This window comes from Eubalaena glacialis, chromosome X, assembly GCF_028564815.1.
Source record: "Eubalaena glacialis isolate mEubGla1 chromosome X, mEubGla1.1.hap2.+ XY, whole genome shotgun sequence".
Taxonomy (NCBI): domain Eukaryota; kingdom Metazoa; phylum Chordata; class Mammalia; order Artiodactyla; family Balaenidae; genus Eubalaena; species Eubalaena glacialis.
Window position 1 is genome coordinate 100,423,345 of NC_083736.1, and position 19,698 is coordinate 100,443,042.

Genomic DNA, 19,698 nt, shown 5'->3' on the forward strand with positions numbered 1-19,698 from the left:
TTCTCCAGCTATACCCCCTTTCACTTAAACTTCCTTGAAAAATAGGCTTTTATATAATCCTGGTTGTAAAGCTCATTATTATATATATCAGAATTTGCAGAATTCTTTTTAAAAATCTTTTTGCTTGGTCATGTGCATCATATATATCCCACAAACAATATTTTGTAAAAGATTGCATATTACATGTTTCTAACAGGCCCCCAGGGTGCAAAAGGGTCTCCTGGACCTCCTGGAGTTCCTGGACAACCTGGATCCCCGGGATTGCCTGGACAGAAAGGAGAAAAAGGTGATCCTGGTATTTCAGGCATTGGTCTTCCAGGTCTTCCTGGCCCAAAGGTAATCCTACACTCTTTTCTCCTATATTGTAAGGAGATATATTTTAGGTTTGCAGCCAGTCCAAAAAAAAGGGGGGGAAATCTTTTTGATTTATTTTCCCTCTGTCTTCCTCTTTGAGTATGTTTCAGTAACCCAAAAGCATATTTCTGCCTAGTTTTGGGTTTTTTTTTTTCCTTTTTAGTGATGGAGCTGTTGGTCTTTGTCCTAATATTATTATTAACTAATTTGAAGAGGCTTATAAGCAAAGTAACTTATAAAATTAATGAAGGTGCAGTAGTATTCTTAACTGCATATCTGAGGTGGTTCTCCGAAAACAGTTTTATGTATCTCTCTCTGTCCCTAGTCAATGTGAAAACTTTGGTGGTATTTCTCAAGCAGTCAAATCTAGAACTTGTTTAAGAATCACTGGACTCACAAATGTTTGAGAACTGCTTAATTCCATGTAAAAAGGTAATAATTGCTATTGATTTGCAGAAGTATTGTATAACTAGCAGAGAGGTATCCATTGTCGAATATATATGTTGCAAGTATTTTCTCCCAGTGAATTGTTTGTCTTATAACGATGTTTAATCATTCAGTTACAACACAAAACCTGAGAGTATTAGAAAAGGAATTGTGTTACTCAACTTCCATGAAATTAGTGAAAGTTCCCACTGAGATAAGAATTTATTGAATAACATTTTAAAGATAATTTCTTTTTAATAGTATGCAAAAAGACTATATTTTTAAAAATATTTATTTTCTTTCTTGTTTTGGCTGCATCGGGTCTTAGTTGTGGCATGCGGGATCTTTTATTTGTTGCGGCGCGCTGGCTCTTCGTTGGGGCGCACAGGCTTCTCTCTAGTTGTGGTGCGCGGGCTCCAGGGTGCATGAGCTCTGTAGTTTGTGGCACGCAGCCTCTCTCATTGAGGCACGCAAGCTCTGTAGTTGTGGCACATGGGCTTAGTTGCCCCACGGCATGTGGGATCTTAGTTCCCCAACCAGGGATCGAACCCGTGTCCCCTGCATTGTAAGGTGGATTCTTTACCACTGGACCACCAGGGAAGTCCCCAAAAAGACTATATTTTGATTGCCCAGTCAATCAACTTATTTTAAGAAGTAATCAAGAGAAATTTCTGCATATTAATTGTGGATTAACAGTATAAAGTTTATTGAGATGAATCTTAATTTTTTCTATTTAAATTTTATCAGTAATACATGAATACATATTTTACTAAAAATAACAATACAGACATATCAAGGGTAAAAGTGAAAATCTCCTTTATAACATGTCTTCTTTATTCCATTCCCTTCCCCATAGAATCCACTATTAATAGTTGGTGTGTAAATTTGAATCCCTTGCAACATATTCTCTTTCTCTTTCTCTTTCTCTTTCTCTCTCTCTATACACACACACACACACACACACACACACACATACATACATACACACACACGCACACACATATATACACATACACACAGAATTTTGGTTTTTCTACACTTTGTGCATATGTAGAGTCATAGAATACACACTATTCTGTATGTTACCTTATCACTTATGTCTTTTAATATTTCTTCTTTCAGTATATCTTAATCAGTTTTCTTCGTCAGTGTACATCATTGTTAATGGCTGCATGATATCCTACTTCTGTTGCAATTCATATCATAATGAACATTCTTACACATATCTGTGGACACATGTACAATTATTTATACTGTAGAGATTCTTAAAAGTGAAATTGCTGGGTCAAAAGATAAGTGCATTTCAATTTTTGTCTTTTTAAGTTTTTATATTAATAGTAACAAATTAGATTGATTTTAAAAATCAACCAGCACACCATAGTGTATACAGAAATAGAAATATAATGTTGTACACATGAAACTTTTATGTATAATGTTATAAATCAATAAAAATAAAATCAACCAGTATGAAATGATGTAAAATGAGAACTCTTCTTTCCACACATTTACATACTCCAAATCCATAGTTCTTCCCCAAGGTAACCACGTTTAGTAGTTCCTCATGTATTTGTCCAGAAAAAGCTTTTTATGCATATATATGTATGTATATATGATAGGTATTTCATCAATTTTAAGACTCAGTTTTGTACAATTCAAAATCTCTGATATTGAGGTGCATCTTACAATGGGAAACACCTTACAATTATAATTAGAAGCATTTTTCCCTCAGTTATTGATGCATGGAATGATGCGGCATCTTCTAATGGAAGTTATATTTTTATTTATATGCAAGAAATCATATTCAATACCATATATCTGCTCTGGACCTAGTGGTCGTAGTTTAGTAGAACTTAGCATACTTTCTTTATCAGCCTATAAATATACACCTCATTCTTTTTCATAATTATATAGTATTTTCTGTTTAGGTAAACCATAAATAATTTAACCTGTTATTAGTACTGAAGTTGTTTCTATATTTTCATGATTACAAACATATGTTGCACTGAAATTCTTATCCATATCTTACATAAATATCTTAAGATTATTTGGTAAATATTGCCATAGAATAAATTCTGAGTAGATTTGCTGGAATCCAGCATATATATGCCTTTTTGTTTTTTAACATCTTTATTGGAGTATAATTGCTTTACAATGGTGTGTTAGTTTCTGCTTTATAACAAAGTGAATCAGCTATACATATACATATATCCCCATATCTCCTCCCTCTTGTATCTCCCTCCCACCCTCCCTATCCCACCCCTCTAGGTGGTCACAAAGCACCAAGCTGATCTCCCTATGCTATGCGGCTACTTCCCACTAGCTATCTATTTTATCTTTGGTAGTATATATAAGTCCATGCCACTCTCTCACTTCGTCCCAGCTTACCCTTCCCCCTCCCCATGTCCTCAAGTCCATTCTCTACGTCTGCGTCTTTATTCCTGTCCTGCTCCTAGGTTCTTCAGAACCTTTTTTTTTTTTTTTTTAGATTCCATATATATGCGTTAGCATACAGTACTTGTTTTCTCTTTCTGACTTACTTCACTCTGTATGACAGACTCTAGGTCCATCCACCTCACTACAAATAACTCAATTTCGTTTCTTTTTATGGCTGAGTAATATTCCATTGTATATATGTGCCACATCTTCTTTATCCATTCATCTGTCGTTGGGCACTTAGGTTGCTTCCATGTCCAGGCTATTGTAAATAGAGCTGCAATGAACATTGTGGTACATGACTCTTTTTGAATTATGGTTTTCTCAGGGTATATGCCCAGTAGTGGGATTGCTGGGTCATATGGTAGTTCTATTTTTAGTTTTTTGAGGAACCTCCATACCGTTCTCCCTAGTGGCTGTATCAATTTACATTCCCACCAACAGTGCAAGAGTGTTCCCTTTTCTCCACACCCTCTCCAGCATTTATTGTTTGTAGAGTTTTTGATGATGGCCATTCTAACTGGTGTGAGTTGATGCCTCATTGTCGTTTTGATTTGCATTTCTCTAAAGATTAGTGATGTTGAGCATCCTTTCATGTGTTTGTTGGCAATCTGTATATCTTCTTTGGAGAAATGTCTATTTAGGTCTTCTGCCCATTTTTGGATTGGGTTGTTTGTTTTTTGATATTGAGCTGCATGAGCTGCTTATAAATTTTGGAGATTAATCCTTTGTCAGTTGCTTCATTTGCAAATATTTTCTCCCATTCTGAGGGTTCTCTTTTCGTCTTCTTTATGTTTTCCTTCCTGTGCAAAAGCTTTTAAGTTTCATTAGGTCCCATTTCTTTATTTTTGTTTTTATTTCCATTTCTCGAGGAGGTGGGTCAAAAAGGATCTTGCTGTGATTTATGTCATAGAGGGTTCTGCCTATGTTTTCCTCTAAGACTTTTGTAGTGTCTGGCCTTACATTTAGGTCTTTAATCCATTTTGAGTTTATTTTTGTGTATGGTGTTAGGTAGTGTTCTAATTTCATTCTTTTACATGTAGCTGTCAAGTTTTCCCAGCACCACTATTGAAGAGGCTGTTTTTTCTCCATTGTATATCCTTGCCTTCCTGGGATAAACCCCACTTCATCATGGTGTATGATCCTTTTAATGTACTGTTGGATTCTCTTTGCTAGTATTTTGTTGAGGATTTTGCATCTATGTTCATCAGTGATATTGGCCTGTAGTTTTCTTTCTTTGTGACATCTTGGTCTGGTTTTGGTGTCAGGGTGATGGTGGCCTTGTAGAATGAGTTTGGGAGTGTTTCTCCCTCTGCTGTATTTTGGAAGAGTTTGAGAAGGATAGCTGTTAGCTCTTCTCTAAATGTTTGATAGAATTCGCCTGTGAAGCCATCTGGTCCTGGGCTTTTCTTGGTTGGGAGATTTTTAATCACAGTCTCAATTTCAGTGCTTGTGATTGGTCTGTTTATATTTTCTATTTCTCCCTGATTCAGTCTCGGAAGGTTGTGCTTTTCTAAGAATTTGTCCATTTCTTCCAGGTTGTCCATTTTATTGGCATATAGTTGCTTGTAGTAATCTCTCATGATCGTTTGTATTTCTGCAGTGTCAGTTGTTACTTCTCCTTTTTCATTTCTAATTCTATTAATTTGAGTCTTCTCCCTTTTTTTCGTCATGAGTCTGGCTAATGGTTTATCAATTTTGCTTATCTTCTCAAAGAACCAGCTTTTAGTTTTATTGATCTTTGCTATTGTTTCCTTCATTTCTTTTTCACTTATTTCTGCTCTTATCTTTATGATTTCTTTCCTTCTGCTAACTTTGGGGTTTTTTTGTTCTTCTTTCTCTAATTGCTTTAGGTGTAAGATTAGGTTTTTTATTTGAGATTTTTCTTGTTTCTTGAGGTGGGATTGTATTGCTATAAACTTCCCTCTTAGAACGGCTTTTGCTGTATCCCGTAGGTTTTGGGTCATCGTGTTTTCATTGACATTTGTTTCTAGGTATTTTTTTATTTCCTGTTTGATTTCTTCAGTGATCTCTTGGTTATTTAGTAGTGTATTGTTTAGCCTCCATGTGTTTGTATTTTTAACAGATTTTTTTCTGTAATTGATATCTTGTCTCATAGCATTGTGGTTGGAAAAGATACTTGATATGATTTCAATTTTCTTAAATTTACCAAGGCTTGATTTGTGACCCAAGATATGACCTATTCTGGAGAATGTTCCATGAGCACTTGAGAAGAAAGTGTATTCCGTTGTTTTTGGATGGAATGTCCTATAAATATCAATTAAGTCCATCTTCTTTAATGTATCATTTAAAGCTTGTGTTTCCTTATTTATTTTCATGTTGGATGGTCTGTCCATTGGTGAAAGTGGGGTGTTAAAGTTCCCTACTATGATTGTGTTACTGTCGATTTCCCCTTTTATGGCTGTTAGCATTTGCCTTATATATTGAGGTGCTCCTATGTTGGGTGCATAAATATTTACAATTGTTATATCTTCTTCATGGATTGATCCCTTGATCATTATGTAGTGTCCTTCTTTGTCTCTTGTAATAGTCTTTATTTTAAAGACTATTTTTTCGTCTGATATGAGAATTGCTACTCCAGCTTTCTTTTGATTTCCGTTTGCATGGAATATCTTTTTCCATCCCCTCACTTTCAGTCTGTATGTGTCCGTAAGTCTGAAGTGGGTCTCTTGTAGACAGCATATATACAGGTCTTGTTTTTGTATCCATTCAGCCAGTCTGTGTGTTTTGTTTGGAGCATTTAATCCATTTACATTTAAGGTAATTAACAATATATATGTTCCTATTACCATTTTCTTAGTTGTTTTGGTTTTGTTATTGTAGGTCTTTTCTTTCTCTTGTGTTTCCTGCCTAAGGAAGTTCCTTTAGAATTTGTTGTAGAGCTGGTTTGGTGGTGCTGAATTCTCTTAGCTTTTACTTGTCTGTAAAGATTTTAATTTCTCTGTCGAATCTGCATGAGATCCTGGCTGGGTAGAGTAATCTTGGTTGTTGGTTTTTCCCTTTCATCACTTTAAATATGTCCTGCCACTCCCTTCTGGCTTGCAGAGTTTCTGCTGAAAGTTCAGCTGTTAACCTTATGGGGATTCCCTTGTATGTTATTTGTTGCTTTTCCCTCGCTGCTTTTAATATTTTTTCTTTTTATTTAATTTTTGATAGTTTGATTAATATGTGTCTTGGCATGTTTCTCCTTGGATTTATCCTGTATGGGACTCTCTGCACTTCCTGGACTTGACTGACTATTTCCTTTCCCATATTAGGGAAGTTTTGAACTATAATCTCTTCAAATATTTTCTCAGTCACCTTTTTTTTTTCTCTTCTTCTTCTGGGACCCCTATAATTCGAATGTTGGTGCCTTTAATGTTGTCCCAGAGGTCTCTAAGACCGTCCGTAATTCTTTTCATTCTTGTTTCTTTATTCTGTTCTGCGGTAGTTATTTCCACTATTTTATCTTCCAGGTCACTTATCCGTTCTTCTGCCTCAGTTATTCTGCTGTTGATTCCTTGTAGAGAAATTTTAATTTCATTTATTGTGTTGTTCATCATTGTTTGTTTGCTCTTTAGTTCTTCTAGGTCCTTGTTAAACGTTTCTTGTATTTTCTCCATTCTATTTCCACAATTTTAGATCATCCTTACTGTCATTACTCTGAATTGTTTTTCAGGTAGACTGCCTATTTCCTCTTCATTTGTTTGGTCTGGTGGGTTTTTACCTTGCTTCTTCATCTGCTGTGTGTTTCTCTGTCTTCTCATTTTACTTAACTTACTGTGTTTGGGGTCTCCTTTTCACAGGCTGAAGGTTAGTAGTTCCCATTGTTTTTGGTGTCTGCCCCCAGTGGCTAAGGTTGGTTCAGTGGGCTGTGTAGGCTTCCTGGTGGAGGGGACTAGTGCCTGTGTTCTGGTGGATGAGGCTGGATCTTGTCTTTCCGGTGGGCAGGTCCACGTCTGGTGGTGTGTTTTGGGGTGTCTGTGACCTTATTATGATTTTAAGCAGCATCTCTGCTAATAGGTGGGGTTGTGTTCCTGTCTTGCTAGTTGTTTGGCATAGGGTGTCCAGCACTGTAGCTTTCTGGTCGTTGAGTGTACCTGGGTCTTAGTGTTGAGATGGAGATCTCTGGGAGAGCTTTCGCCGTTTGACATTACGTGGAGCCAGGAGGTGTCTGGTGGACCAATGTCCTGAACTCGGCTCTCCCACCTCAGAGCCACAGGCCTGACACCCAGCCGGAGCACCAAGACCCTGTTGGCCACACAGCTCAGAAGAAAAGGGAGAAAAAAAGAAAAAAAGAAAGAAAAAATAAAATAAAATAACGTTATTAAAATAAAAAATAATTATTAAAAATAAAAACAATTAAAAAGTAACAAAACAAAACAAAACAAAAAAAACCAGACAGGCAGAACCCTAGGACAAATGGTAAAAGCAAAGCTCTACAGACAACATCATGTAAAGAAGCATACACATACACACTCACAAAAAGAGAAAAAGGAAAAATATATATATATCATTGCTCCCAAAGTCCACCGCCTCAATTTTGGGATGATTCATTGTCTATTCAGGTATTCCACAGATGCAGGGTGCATCAAGTTGATTGTGGAGATTTAATCTGCTGCTCCTGAGGCTACATGGAGAAATTTCCCTTTCTCTTCTTTGTTCGCACAGCTCCTGGGGTTCAGCTTTGGATTTGGCCCCGCCTCTGCATGTAGGTCACCTGAGGGCGTCTGTTCTTTGCTCAGACAGGACGGGGTTAAAGGAGCAGCTGATTCGGGGGCTGTGGCTCACTCAGCCCGAGGGGGGAGGGAGGGGTACGGAATGCGGGGCGAACCTGTGGCGGCAGAGGCCGGTGTGACGTTGCAGCAGCCTGAGGCCCACCGTGCATTCTCCCGGGGAAGTTATCCCTGGATCACGGGACCCTGGCAGTGGCAGGCTGCACAGGCTCCCGGGAGGGGAGGTGTGGACAGTGACCTGTGCTTGCACACAGGATTCTTGGTGGCTGCAGTAGCAGCCCTAGAGTCTCATGCCCGTCTCTGGGGTCCGCGCTGATAGCCGCGTCTCGCGCCCGTCTCTGGAGCTCGTTTAGGCGGTGCTGTGAATCCCCTCTCCTCGCGCACCCCAAAACAATGGTCTCTTGCCTCTTAGGCAGGTCCAGACTTTTTCCCTGACTCCCTCCCGGCCAGTTGTGGCTCACTAGCTCCCTTCAGGCTGTCTTCATGCAGCCAACCCCAGTCCTCTCCCTGGGATCTGACCTCCGAAGCCGGAGCCTCAGCTCCCAGCCCCCGCCCGCCCCAGCAGGTGAGCAGACAAGCCTCTCGGGCTGGTGAGTGCTGCTCGGCGCCGAGCCTCTGTGCGGGAATCTCTCCGCTTTGCCCTCCACACCCCTGTTGCTGCGCTCTCCTCCGTGGCTCCAAAGCTTCCCCCCACCACCCCCCATCTCCGCCAGTGAAGGGGCTTCCTAGTGTGTGGAAACTTTTCCTCCTTCACAGCTCCCTCCCCGAGGTGCAGGTCTCGTCCCTATTCTTTTGTCTCTGTTTTTCCTTTTTTCTTTTGCCCTACCCAGGTACGTGGGGGAGTTTCTTCTGCCAGCGTTCAGTAGGTGTTCTGTAGGAGTTGTTCCACGTGTAGATGGATTTCTGATGTACTTGTGGGGAGGAAGGTGATCTCCACGTCTTACTCTTCTGCCATCTTGAAGGTCTTCCTCTAATTGCTGCTTTTCCTCATTTTCTCGTGGAGTGTCTAACTTTTTTTCCCTTGTTGCTTAGTCTGGTTTCCCTTGCTCATAGGGGGCCGCATGCAGAGGCCTCGCACCTGGCCCTTCAGACCAGAGTTCCTCCTGGGAAATAACTGTGCCGACACCTCAGCTCTGGGACGGTGTGCAGAAGCCTGTATATTCCTTTTTAATATTGATAGTTACTGGCAAATTTTCCTAATTAAATAGCTCTACTGCTTGATACTCCCTTGATCAGTGTAAGAAATTTTCTATTTTCTCCTCATTTTACAAGTATTAGGTACTATCAGTCTTTCTAATTTTGTCAGTCTAATGGGTAAAAAGTAGCATATAATTGTTTAAATTTGAATTTTCCTGATTCCAAGTGAGATTTCTTATATGTGTATCTCCTCAGCAAATTGTCTATTCATACTCTTTGCCTCATTTTTTAGGAGGGAATTTGCTTATGTATTTCTTATTGATTTGTAAAAGTACTTTATAAACACCGAAGATGCATCCATTGTCTATTATATATGTTGCAAATAGTTTCTCCCAGTCAGTTGTTTGTCTTACTACAGTGTTTACTGTACATTTCATCAAGTAGAAGTTTAACATTTTAACATAAACGAATGTTATACTCATTCATTCATTCAAAAAATACCTATTGAGTATGTATGATGTGCCAGGAACTATTTTAGGTGCTGGAGATAGAGTATGAGTGAAACAAATTCACTGCCTGCATGGAGTTTACATCTAGTCAGTGAACAAAATAAACAAAATAAATAAGTTTGTAAGAAGGTATTGCAAAATTAGAGTGAGGCTTGGGGATAAGAATTGCTGAGAAATGTTACATTTTTTAAAATAGGGTAGTAAGGAAAATCTTCTCTGATTACAATTGTTTAAGTGGCCTCATGCAATGAGGGGCTTAGTCATTCAAAGACCCTGGCATTTCGAGAAATATAAACGAGGCTAGTGTGAATTAAGCCAAGTATTGAGGTGAAAGTCAGTAGGAGATGAGATCAGGTTGGTAATGGAGGATAGATTATCTAGAGCTTTTTAGATCATAGTAAGGCTTATACTCCTAAGTGAAATAAGGGACAACTGGAAAGAATAACATGATTATACTTTAATTTAAAAAAAATCACAGCTCTCATTTTGGATATAAATCATAGAGGAGTAAGGATGAAAAGAGTGAGACCAATTATGACACTATTTTATTATTATTATTTTATTTTTATTATTATTTATAATACAAACTAGAGATGTTGATAGCTTGGATCAGGGTGGTGGCAGTGGAAGTGATAAGAAACTGTCAGAATCTTAAGATATTTTCCATGTCAAGTCAGCAAGATTTGTGTATGGAATATGAGAGAAAGAGAGATGTCAAGGATGACTCTAAAGTTTTTATCCTGAACAACTGCAAGAATGGAGTTGCTACATACTGAGATAGGAAAGATTTGGGGAGAAACAGATTTGGCAGGAAAGATCAGGAGCATAGTTTTCTGATTGTTATGAAGACTTCTATATCTAAGATTATAAAAAGAGTCCTATATATTCTATTCCAGTGTTTGCATGATTTTGTTCTTTATGTTTACATCTTTAACCCATCTGACTTTTTCTGTATGTTTTGCGAGGTGAGAGACTATATATTTTTTTCCAAATAAATTATCCAAATAACCCAAACCCATTTGTTATGAGCTCCATTCTTTACTCATTGATTTGAAATTACGTTTTAAAAATTTTCTAAATTTGTTTATACATATTTTTTTCTAGACTGAGTGAATTTTAACATTCATATAGTGCAACCAAAATTACCATAATAATTCATCTCTGAAACTATAATGGATGGCAGCAGAAAACCATGTTTCAACTGGCCAGTGTCCACAGTATATTCAACTCTTCAAGCAAGAGGCTAACTCTTAGTTTTTCTATGCATCCTACAAGTATTTTTCAATAAGGAAATCTACACTAAATTTGGACATTTGCAGAGCTGATAAAACCAGGAAATCATGTATTTGAAGTATCCTACTGTTTCTTTCAGATGGTATTATTTTATCTTAAAATGATGACATATTTAAAAAATATGATTTTACCTCTCAGTTCTGATAGGCACAGGCAGTCCTTGCTTTGTACAGTTCTGATATGCACAAATTTGTTACCACAGTTTAGTTAAATAGCATCAGTCCACAACAATATGGTTCAAGTTTAAGTTACCATGATACATTAGCTCTTCAATCCCTAAACCACTATGTAAATATCTACTGCGCATCATGATCAGTGAGCAGTCATTTCACCTCTTTCAAATTCTGTCAGTGATTCATCACTGTGAATCTATTGTTCCCATAATGCATTGACAGCAAAGCATGTAGATGTGTTGCCTCTGTCTGTCATTGATAAACCAAACTGAAATTTAACAAAAATGGATAATCAAAAGAGAAAATTGACCAACAATGATGAAAGTGTAGTAAAAAAAAATGAAAGGTGATAACACTGGAAATGAAATTTAAATCTAATGTAGATGGAGTTAGAGATGAAATAGCCAGCCAAAGGAATGTTGACACTGCCACCATTTGAGAGACTTTAGATGTGCAGCCAAGAAAGCTAGTGAAGTTGAAATGATCAACATATGAACTTGACTCTCTATACATGTATAACTGACAGGAGGAGGGATTTTAGAATTTTGAGAAAAACTTTACAGGTCATAGAATGATCATATTTTTCCCATTGATTTTTAAAATCTCTTTACATGGTTTCATCTTGCATTTTCATTTTTATAGTCCAATACTGTTATGCAAAATGAGGAGTGCCTGCCTATATTGTAAAGGAAAGTAGAATAAAAGTTTCAGAAGACATGATAGTATGATTAGGGGATGTCAAGCATAAGAAAAATTCTATAATTAGTGAGCTGTTAAGAAGTAAGGATAGTGGTAAAAGGTCAGATGGTAGTTTGTTTTACAAGTGACACAATTTATGAGAGCGTGTCCTTGTTAGTCAAAAAGCATAATTAACATAGTACACTGAAAACCCTGGACAGGGAATCAATAGGCAGAACTTTGAGTCCTGAGTCTGTCTACATGACCTTGTAAGTTACTTAATTCTTTTGTATCTTCACTACTTTGTCAGTAAAATAGAAAGAAGAATTATACCTATTGCACAGAGTTATTGTGAGGCTTCAATTAGATTTAAAAAAAACACTTTGTAAATTATAAAGCACTCTATACATAATATTTGTCTGTGAGATGAGAGAGCTGGACTAGATAGTACCTAAGATTTCTTCAACTCTTAAACTTAATGACTGTATTCTTTAAATGTGGCATAATATTTCTAACCTCCATTAATCCTTCTTAAAATCTAATCATACTACAGACTCAGAGCAATCCCTGTCATAATCCCAGATAGCTTTTTTGCTGAAATTGACAAGCAGAAAGTCTTAGAAGAAAACATGATATATCTTCAGGACCTTGGGTTAGGGTAATTATTTCTTAGATATGGCACCAAAAGCACAAGCAAACAAAGAAAAAATAAATGAATTGAACCACGTTAAAATTTTGTGCTACAAATGATAGCATCAAGAAAGTGAAAAGACTACCCACAGAAAGGGAGAAAATATTTGCAAATTATATATCATATAAGAGATTGGTATCCAGAATATATTTTTAAAACTCTTATAATTCAATAAGAAAGCAAATAGACCAATTTTTAAATGGGCAAAGTCAATTGGGCCTAACAGACCTATACAGAACATTCCAACCCACAACAGCAGAGTATCTATTTTTTCAAGTGCCCAAGAAACATTCTTCAGAATAGAGCATATGTTAGGCCACAAAATAAGTCTTGATAAATTTTAAAAGATTGGAACCATACAAAGTATCTTTTCCAGTTACAATAGAATGTAAACAGCAAAAGGAAAACTGGAAAATTCACAAATATGTAGAAATTAAAGAACATACTCTTAACAACCAGTGGGACAAAGATGAGGACACAAGGGAAATTAGAAGATATCTTGAGACAAGTGGAAAAGAAAACACAACATACCAAAACTTATAGGATCCAGCAAAAGCAATGCTAAGAGGGAAATTTACAGTGTAAATGCTTGCATTAAAGAAGAAAGATCCTAAGTCAACAATTTACCTTCATACCTTCAGGAACTAGAAAAAGAAGAACAAACTCAACCCAAAGCTGGCAGAAGGAAGGAAATAATAAAGATTAAAACAGCAATAAATACAGTAGAGATTAAAAATAATAGAGAAAATCAATAAAACCAAGAGTTGGTTCTTTTGAAAAGATGAACAAAATTGAAAAACCTTTAGCTAGGTTGGCTAAGAGAAAAAGAGAGAAGACTCAAATTGCTAAAATTAGAAATGAAAGAGGGTGCATCACCACCAATTTTACAGAAATAAAAAGGATTATGAGGGTACTATGAACAAGTGTACAACAACAAATTGGATAACTTTGAAATGGACAACTTCCTAAAAACACAAAATTTACCAAGACTGAATCATAAAGAATAGATTTTCTGAATAGACTTATAGCTACTATAGGATAGTATCTTCCTTGGGTGGTAAAGGATACCATAGGGTCCATTATTTTATAAACTTAGTTCATATTATTTTTCTCTAAGTTCATCGCCTTTTCTCTAAGTTCATCACCTTACACATACTCATTGAATCCCATGTACCATGTTTTGGCCTGCCCAGGCAGCTTTGAGCCTTTATTTATCAATTTGTCCCTGTTAGCTTGAAATTTCACTACCTGGGAGAGGAAAGTAGCATGCAAACTTGAAGATCTTATTTTATACTCCCTTTCCTATATCATTTAGTAAAATGTTAAATAAGAGTATCTCTGCATCCACTCTTTAAATCCCTATTGTTAATATTTCCTAACTAAAGAAGAATCTATATATGGCTTGGTTCATGGTATCTTTAATCTCCAAATATAAATTGAATTGTAAAACAATTTAATAATTATGTGGGAACCACAACTTCCAACTGGTTGGACTACTATTGCAATACTCTTCTTGCCATAAAACAGGGTATGGTTTTTACCCTTTCTCACCAAATATTTTCAACTCATTGTCCTGTTTTTTTTTTTCTACTGGCAGTGCTTCTTCAATTTTACAATGGAACACAATAACAGTGTTAGCTTTTTCACCAACTTTGATGTCTTCTATTCTGTATATTGAGGTCAGCCTGATATTTTATTCTGGGTCTTAGGTTATAGCATGGAATGGAAGCGAGATTCTGTTATTAAGAGATAGTAGAGAATGACTATGATCCAAATACTCTTAGATAACCAATTTGGATTTTAACAGCAAAAAAGGTATCAACTTGACTCCTATTTCTACATGGAGTGCGTGTTATACAACACAGTGACCTTGAAAGCAGTTCTAGTTTCAGGCTTGTTAAAAAGCATTTTAGTCTTACAGTGTTACTGTATTTGTTAGGTAGTTTCACAATGTTAAATTTGACTCATTAGGGATGATATATTCCATTTTCAGTTATATCAAATCTCCCAAAAAATAAAAGTCTAGAACCAGACAGCTTCATTGGTGAGTTCTATCAAACATTTAAAGAAGAATTAATACCAAGCCTTCTCAAATTCTTCCAAAAAAATAGAAGAGAAAGGAACACTTCCAAATTCATTTTATGAGGTGAGCATTACCCTGATACCAAAACCAGACGAGGATACCACAGGAAGAGAAAATGACAGCCAATATCACTGATAAACACAGATGAAAAAATCCTCAATAAAATATTAGCAAACCAAACTCCAGTACATTAAAAGGATCATACACCATGATCAAGAGGAATTTTCCAGAGGTGCAAGGATGGCTTAACATCTGCAAATCAAACAATATGATACACCACATTAGCAAAATGAAGGGTAAAAATCATATGATCATCACAATAGATGCAGAAAGGCATTTGACAAAATTCAATACCCACATATGATAAAACTGTCAACAAAGTGGGCATAGAGGGAACATACCTCAACATAATAAAGGCGATACATGATAAGCCCACAGCTAGCATCATACTCAATGGTGAAAAGCTGAAAGCTTTTCTTCTAAGATTAAGAACAAGCAAGGATGCCCACCCTTGTCACTTTTATTCAACATAGCATTAGAAGTCCTAGCCAAAGCAATTAGGCAAGGAAAAGAAAGAAAAAACAATCAAATCGGAAGGGAAGAAGTAAAACTTATTTGCAAATGACATGACATTATATATTTTAAAAACCCTAAAGACCACACCAAAAAACTGTTAGGACTAATAAACAAATTCAGTCAATTTGCAGGATACCAAATCAATATTAAAAAATGTGTTGTGTTTCTATACACTAATAACGAACTAGCAGAAAGAAAAATTAAGAAAACCATTCCATTCACAGTTGCATCAAAAAGAAGAAAATATCTAGGAATAAATTTAACCAAGGGACTTGCACACTGAAAGCTGTAAGACGTTGATGAAAGAAATTGTAGAAGACACAAATAAAAGGAAAGATATTCCATGCTCATGGATTGGAAGAATTAATATTGTTAAAATGTCCATTCTACCAAAGCAATCTGTAGATTCAGTGCAATCCCTATAAAATTCCAGTGTCATTTTTTCAGAAAATAGAACAAACAATCCTAAAATTTGTATGGAACCATAAAAGACCTCAAATAGCTGAAGCAATAGAAAAAAGGACAAAGCTGGAGGCATCACACTCCCTGATTTCAAACTATATTTCAAAGCTATAGTAATCAAAAAAGTATGAAGACTGTCTTTTCAGGGATCATTTGTATAGTTTGTTACTAGAGAAGTTTTTCTGAACGTGTAGAGCACCGAAAACCACGAGACGGAGGTGCAGCATTCTCTCCTGAGTGTGAAGTCAGCTCTTGGTGTTACTTCTGCAACTGCCACTAGCCACTGATGATTGTTCTTCTCTTCCTTTGGGAGAGTAAGAGGGAGAGAACACTGTCAGAGTTAAAAAAAACAAAAACAAAAACAAAAACCAAGATGGTATTCACACAAAAACAGACACATAGATCAATGGAGCAAAATAGAGATCCCAGAAATAAACCTAAGCATGTATGGTCAGTTAATTTATAACACAGAAGCCAAAACTATACAATGGGGAAGGGACAGTCTCTTCAATAAATGGTGTTGGGAAAATTGGACAGCCACATGCAAAAAAATTGAAACTGGACCACTATCTTACACCATACACAAAAATCAACTCAAAGTGGATCAAAAATTTGAACATAAGACCTGAGACCATAAAACTCCTAAAAGAAAACACAAGTAGTAAACTCCTTGACATTGGTCTTGGCAATGAGTTTTTGAATTGGACACCAAAGCAAAGGCAACAAAAACAAAAAAATAAACTAGTGGGACTACATCAAACTAAAATACTTCTGCACAGGAAAGGAAACCAACAAAATGAAAAGGCAGCCTACTAAATGGGAGAAAATATTTGCAAATCATATATCTGATTAGGGGTTAATATCTAAAATATATAAAGAACTCATACAACTCAATAGCAAAAAAATCAATCTGATTAAAAAATGAGCAGAGAATCTGAATAGACATTTTTCCAAAAAAGACATACCTATGGCCAATAGGTACATGAAAAGGTTCTCAATATCACTAATCATCAGGAAAATGCAAATCAAAATCATGAGATATCACCTCACACCTTTTTGAATGGCTATTATCAAAAAAATAAAAAATAACAAGTGTTGGCAAAGATGTGGACAAAAGGAACTCTTGTACACTGTTGCTGGGACTGTAAACAGTATCCAGGTTCCTCAAAAAATTAAAAATAGAACTACCATATGATCCAGCAGTTCCCCTTCTGGGTATTTATCCAAAGAAAATGAAAACACTAACTGGAAAAGATATATGCACCCCCATGTTTCTTGCAGCATTATTTACAATGGCTAAGCAACCTAAATGTCCACTGATGGATGAATGGATAAAGAAGTGGTGTACAAAAAAGAATGAAACCTTGCCATTTGTGATAACATAGATGGACCTTGAGGGTATTATGCTAAGTGAAATAAGTCAGACAGAGAACAACAAATACCATGTGATGTAATTTATATGTGGAATCTAAAAACAAATAAAATCAAAACAATAAAACAAACAAAAACCAAGCTCATGGATACAGAGAATATACTGGTGGTTGCCAGAGGCAGGGGAGGGTGGGGGTGGGTGAAATAGGTGAAGGGGGTTAAAAAGTACAAACTTCTAGCAATAAATTAAGTAAGTCATGGGGATGTAATATACTGCATGGTGACTATAGTTAATAAATTGTATTGTATATTGAAAATTGCTTAAAACTTTTCCTCACAAGAACAAAAATTTTTTAACTGTATGGTGATGGATACTAGCTAGACTTACTATGGTGATCGTTTCACAATATATGCACATATTGAATCATTATGTTGTACACCTGAAACTAATATAATATGTCAATTATATCTAAATTAAAAAAATAATTATATCAAAGCTTGACATTAGAATAAATATAGATATTTGTGGTTTAAGTATATGGATAAGTGTGGTTTAAGTCATGCCTAGCTTTTGCTGAGAGTATTAATAGACTAGAATTTTCCCTTCTCAGCGTGATTTATAGGATTCTTGGCCAGGTTGTTGATTTTCTGAGTACTCGTTTTCATTATCTTCTTGCTTATCTTTTTAGAAGCTCATTATTTTTTCTGCAAGTGTATGAATAATAAAAGCTTAGGTGAAACTTAAACTAGCAAATTGTAGTACTTTTCAGAAGTCCTAGTGAAATATTTACTTTCTTTTTTACAGTTCACTTGGTTTGAAGGAATAGGGCCATACGGTGGTAAGAACTGTATCAGGGAACAAGAACTGGTCGAAATTACAATTTGGGGTTCTTTGTAGAATTTAACATAACTTCATTATAAATAATCAGAAGTTTATCTACTGCATTTCATGTTTACCATTAGCAGAATAATGGAATTTTCTTCTTGTTTTTTTTTAATTTTGATATATGTCATTGGTTCATGAATAACAAGAAGAATTATGATAGTTTATTCAAAGCTTTTCTGTGTAAGTACCTAAGCTGGAACCAGTTCAATCCAAAATTCAATTGTATACCTATTATGTGTGTAAAAATATGCTAGATATTTGATTTATAATGGTTCAGACAGAAATACATATATTCCAAACCCAAGATTGTTAATTGTTTTTTAAGAAAGGGAAGTAAGGAGAAAAGTCATTAGTATAAAAAGCTTTTACCGTAGTGCGGAAACACTTGAGTCACAAATATATGATCTTACTCACCTAGGCAAGCATAAGCACTAAATGAAAAAGAAAGTATTCAGCAGGTGATGTTGAACACTTTGTTGGACAGGTCATGGTCCTCATGAGCAGAGCAGTGAACACTGTGGTAGATTTAGTGTTATGACATATATTCTCATTGTTGTTGGGAAAAACTTGTTTTAATTGTGAAAGTGGGTGTGAATTCTTCTAAGGCTTTATTAGAAGAAAATAATGCAAATGTTCGTTGAGCAAAAGTGGTTATATATGAATTATCTCTGACCCCAAAGAAGTTTTCAGTGTAATTGAAGAGTCAAGACATGCATATGTGAAAGCATTATAAACATAATGGAATAAGAACCTACCCTAAATTTTTAGGGTAGGCTCTCTGTCCTGGAAGTCTTCATGGAGGAAATGGGATTTGAGATGTCCACTGAAGAACTGATAGACTTCTTCATGTTAAGATGAAATTTCCCTTTTACAATAGAACCTACTGTAATTATTGTTTGATATGCTTATTGTAAGCAATGAATTTCATTGTAGTATACTAGGGATGATGATCACAGGTTCTGAAATCAAACTGCCTGGACCCAAACTCAGATTCCACCACTTATTAGCTGCATTACCATCAAATGGGGATAATAATAGTATCTTTCTTATAGAGTTAGGATTAATGAGAATAATGCATCTACATATCATGGGAATAGCATGAGCTCTGGAGTCTGACAGATCTTGGTTCAAATCCCAGTTCTGCTACTTACCAGAGACCTTAGGCACTTGAGTTCTCCAAGATTCAGTTTTCTCATTTATAAGTGGAGATGATAAAGCCTAACCCAAAGGGCTGTTGTGATGGTTAAATGAAGCAATTTATGTAAAGCACTTAGCAGAGTGCCTGACATACAGTAAAAGCTCTATGAATAATTTTATGTTGTTATAAAATCTAAGTCATGTAGAGACTTCAGTTTTATCTTTCTATTCATGTTTTTAGGGTGAACCTGGTCTGCCTGGATACCCAGGGAACCCTGGTATCAAAGGTGCTATGGGAGATACTGGTTTGCCTGGATTACCGGGGACCCCTGGAGCAAAAGGACAACCAGGCCTTCCTGGATTCCCTGGTAATATTACTTTTCTTAAATGCTTCCTTCTCTCCTTTCTTATCTACTCTAACCCATGTCACAAAGCAACTTCTTATTTGACAGACTTCTGTTCTATTTCTCAATCAGCTACTGACCAGCAAAGCAATCTCGAACTAGCTCTTTAACATTTTTGCCCAAATTTCTTTCTGTATAAAATGAAAATGGGCATTACCAACTCAGCAGGACAATATCCTGTGGGCAGAGAGCACTTTTGAGTCTTTGACTGCTAGCCACAAGTCAACTGAGAGGCCTTACTATTTTTCTAGGTGATAATGTACACAGCCAAGCCCTAGCCTGCTGCTGATTCCCTTAGAATGTTGTACTCAGGCACACAGTGGGTAGCTGTTGGTAGAACAGTCATACA

At 36.3% G+C, this 19,698-nt stretch overlaps 1 protein-coding gene and 1 non-coding gene across 2 annotated transcripts in view; both read left to right on the forward strand.

Moving 5' to 3' along the window:
• COL4A5 (collagen type IV alpha 5 chain) overlaps positions 1-19,698 on the forward strand; it is a 258,495-nt gene that overhangs the window by 208,799 nt on the left and 29,998 nt on the right. The window contains exons 36-37 of the mRNA XM_061179490.1: positions 197-336; positions 19,187-19,313. Coding sequence (XP_061035473.1) covers positions 197-336; positions 19,187-19,313 — 267 coding nt within the window. The remainder of the gene's footprint in view (positions 1-196; positions 337-19,186; positions 19,314-19,698) is intronic.
• On the forward strand, positions 15,682-15,892 carry LOC133082765 (small nucleolar RNA U3). The gene has a single exon (XR_009698994.1). It is a non-coding gene; the product is annotated as a small nucleolar RNA U3 (small nucleolar RNA).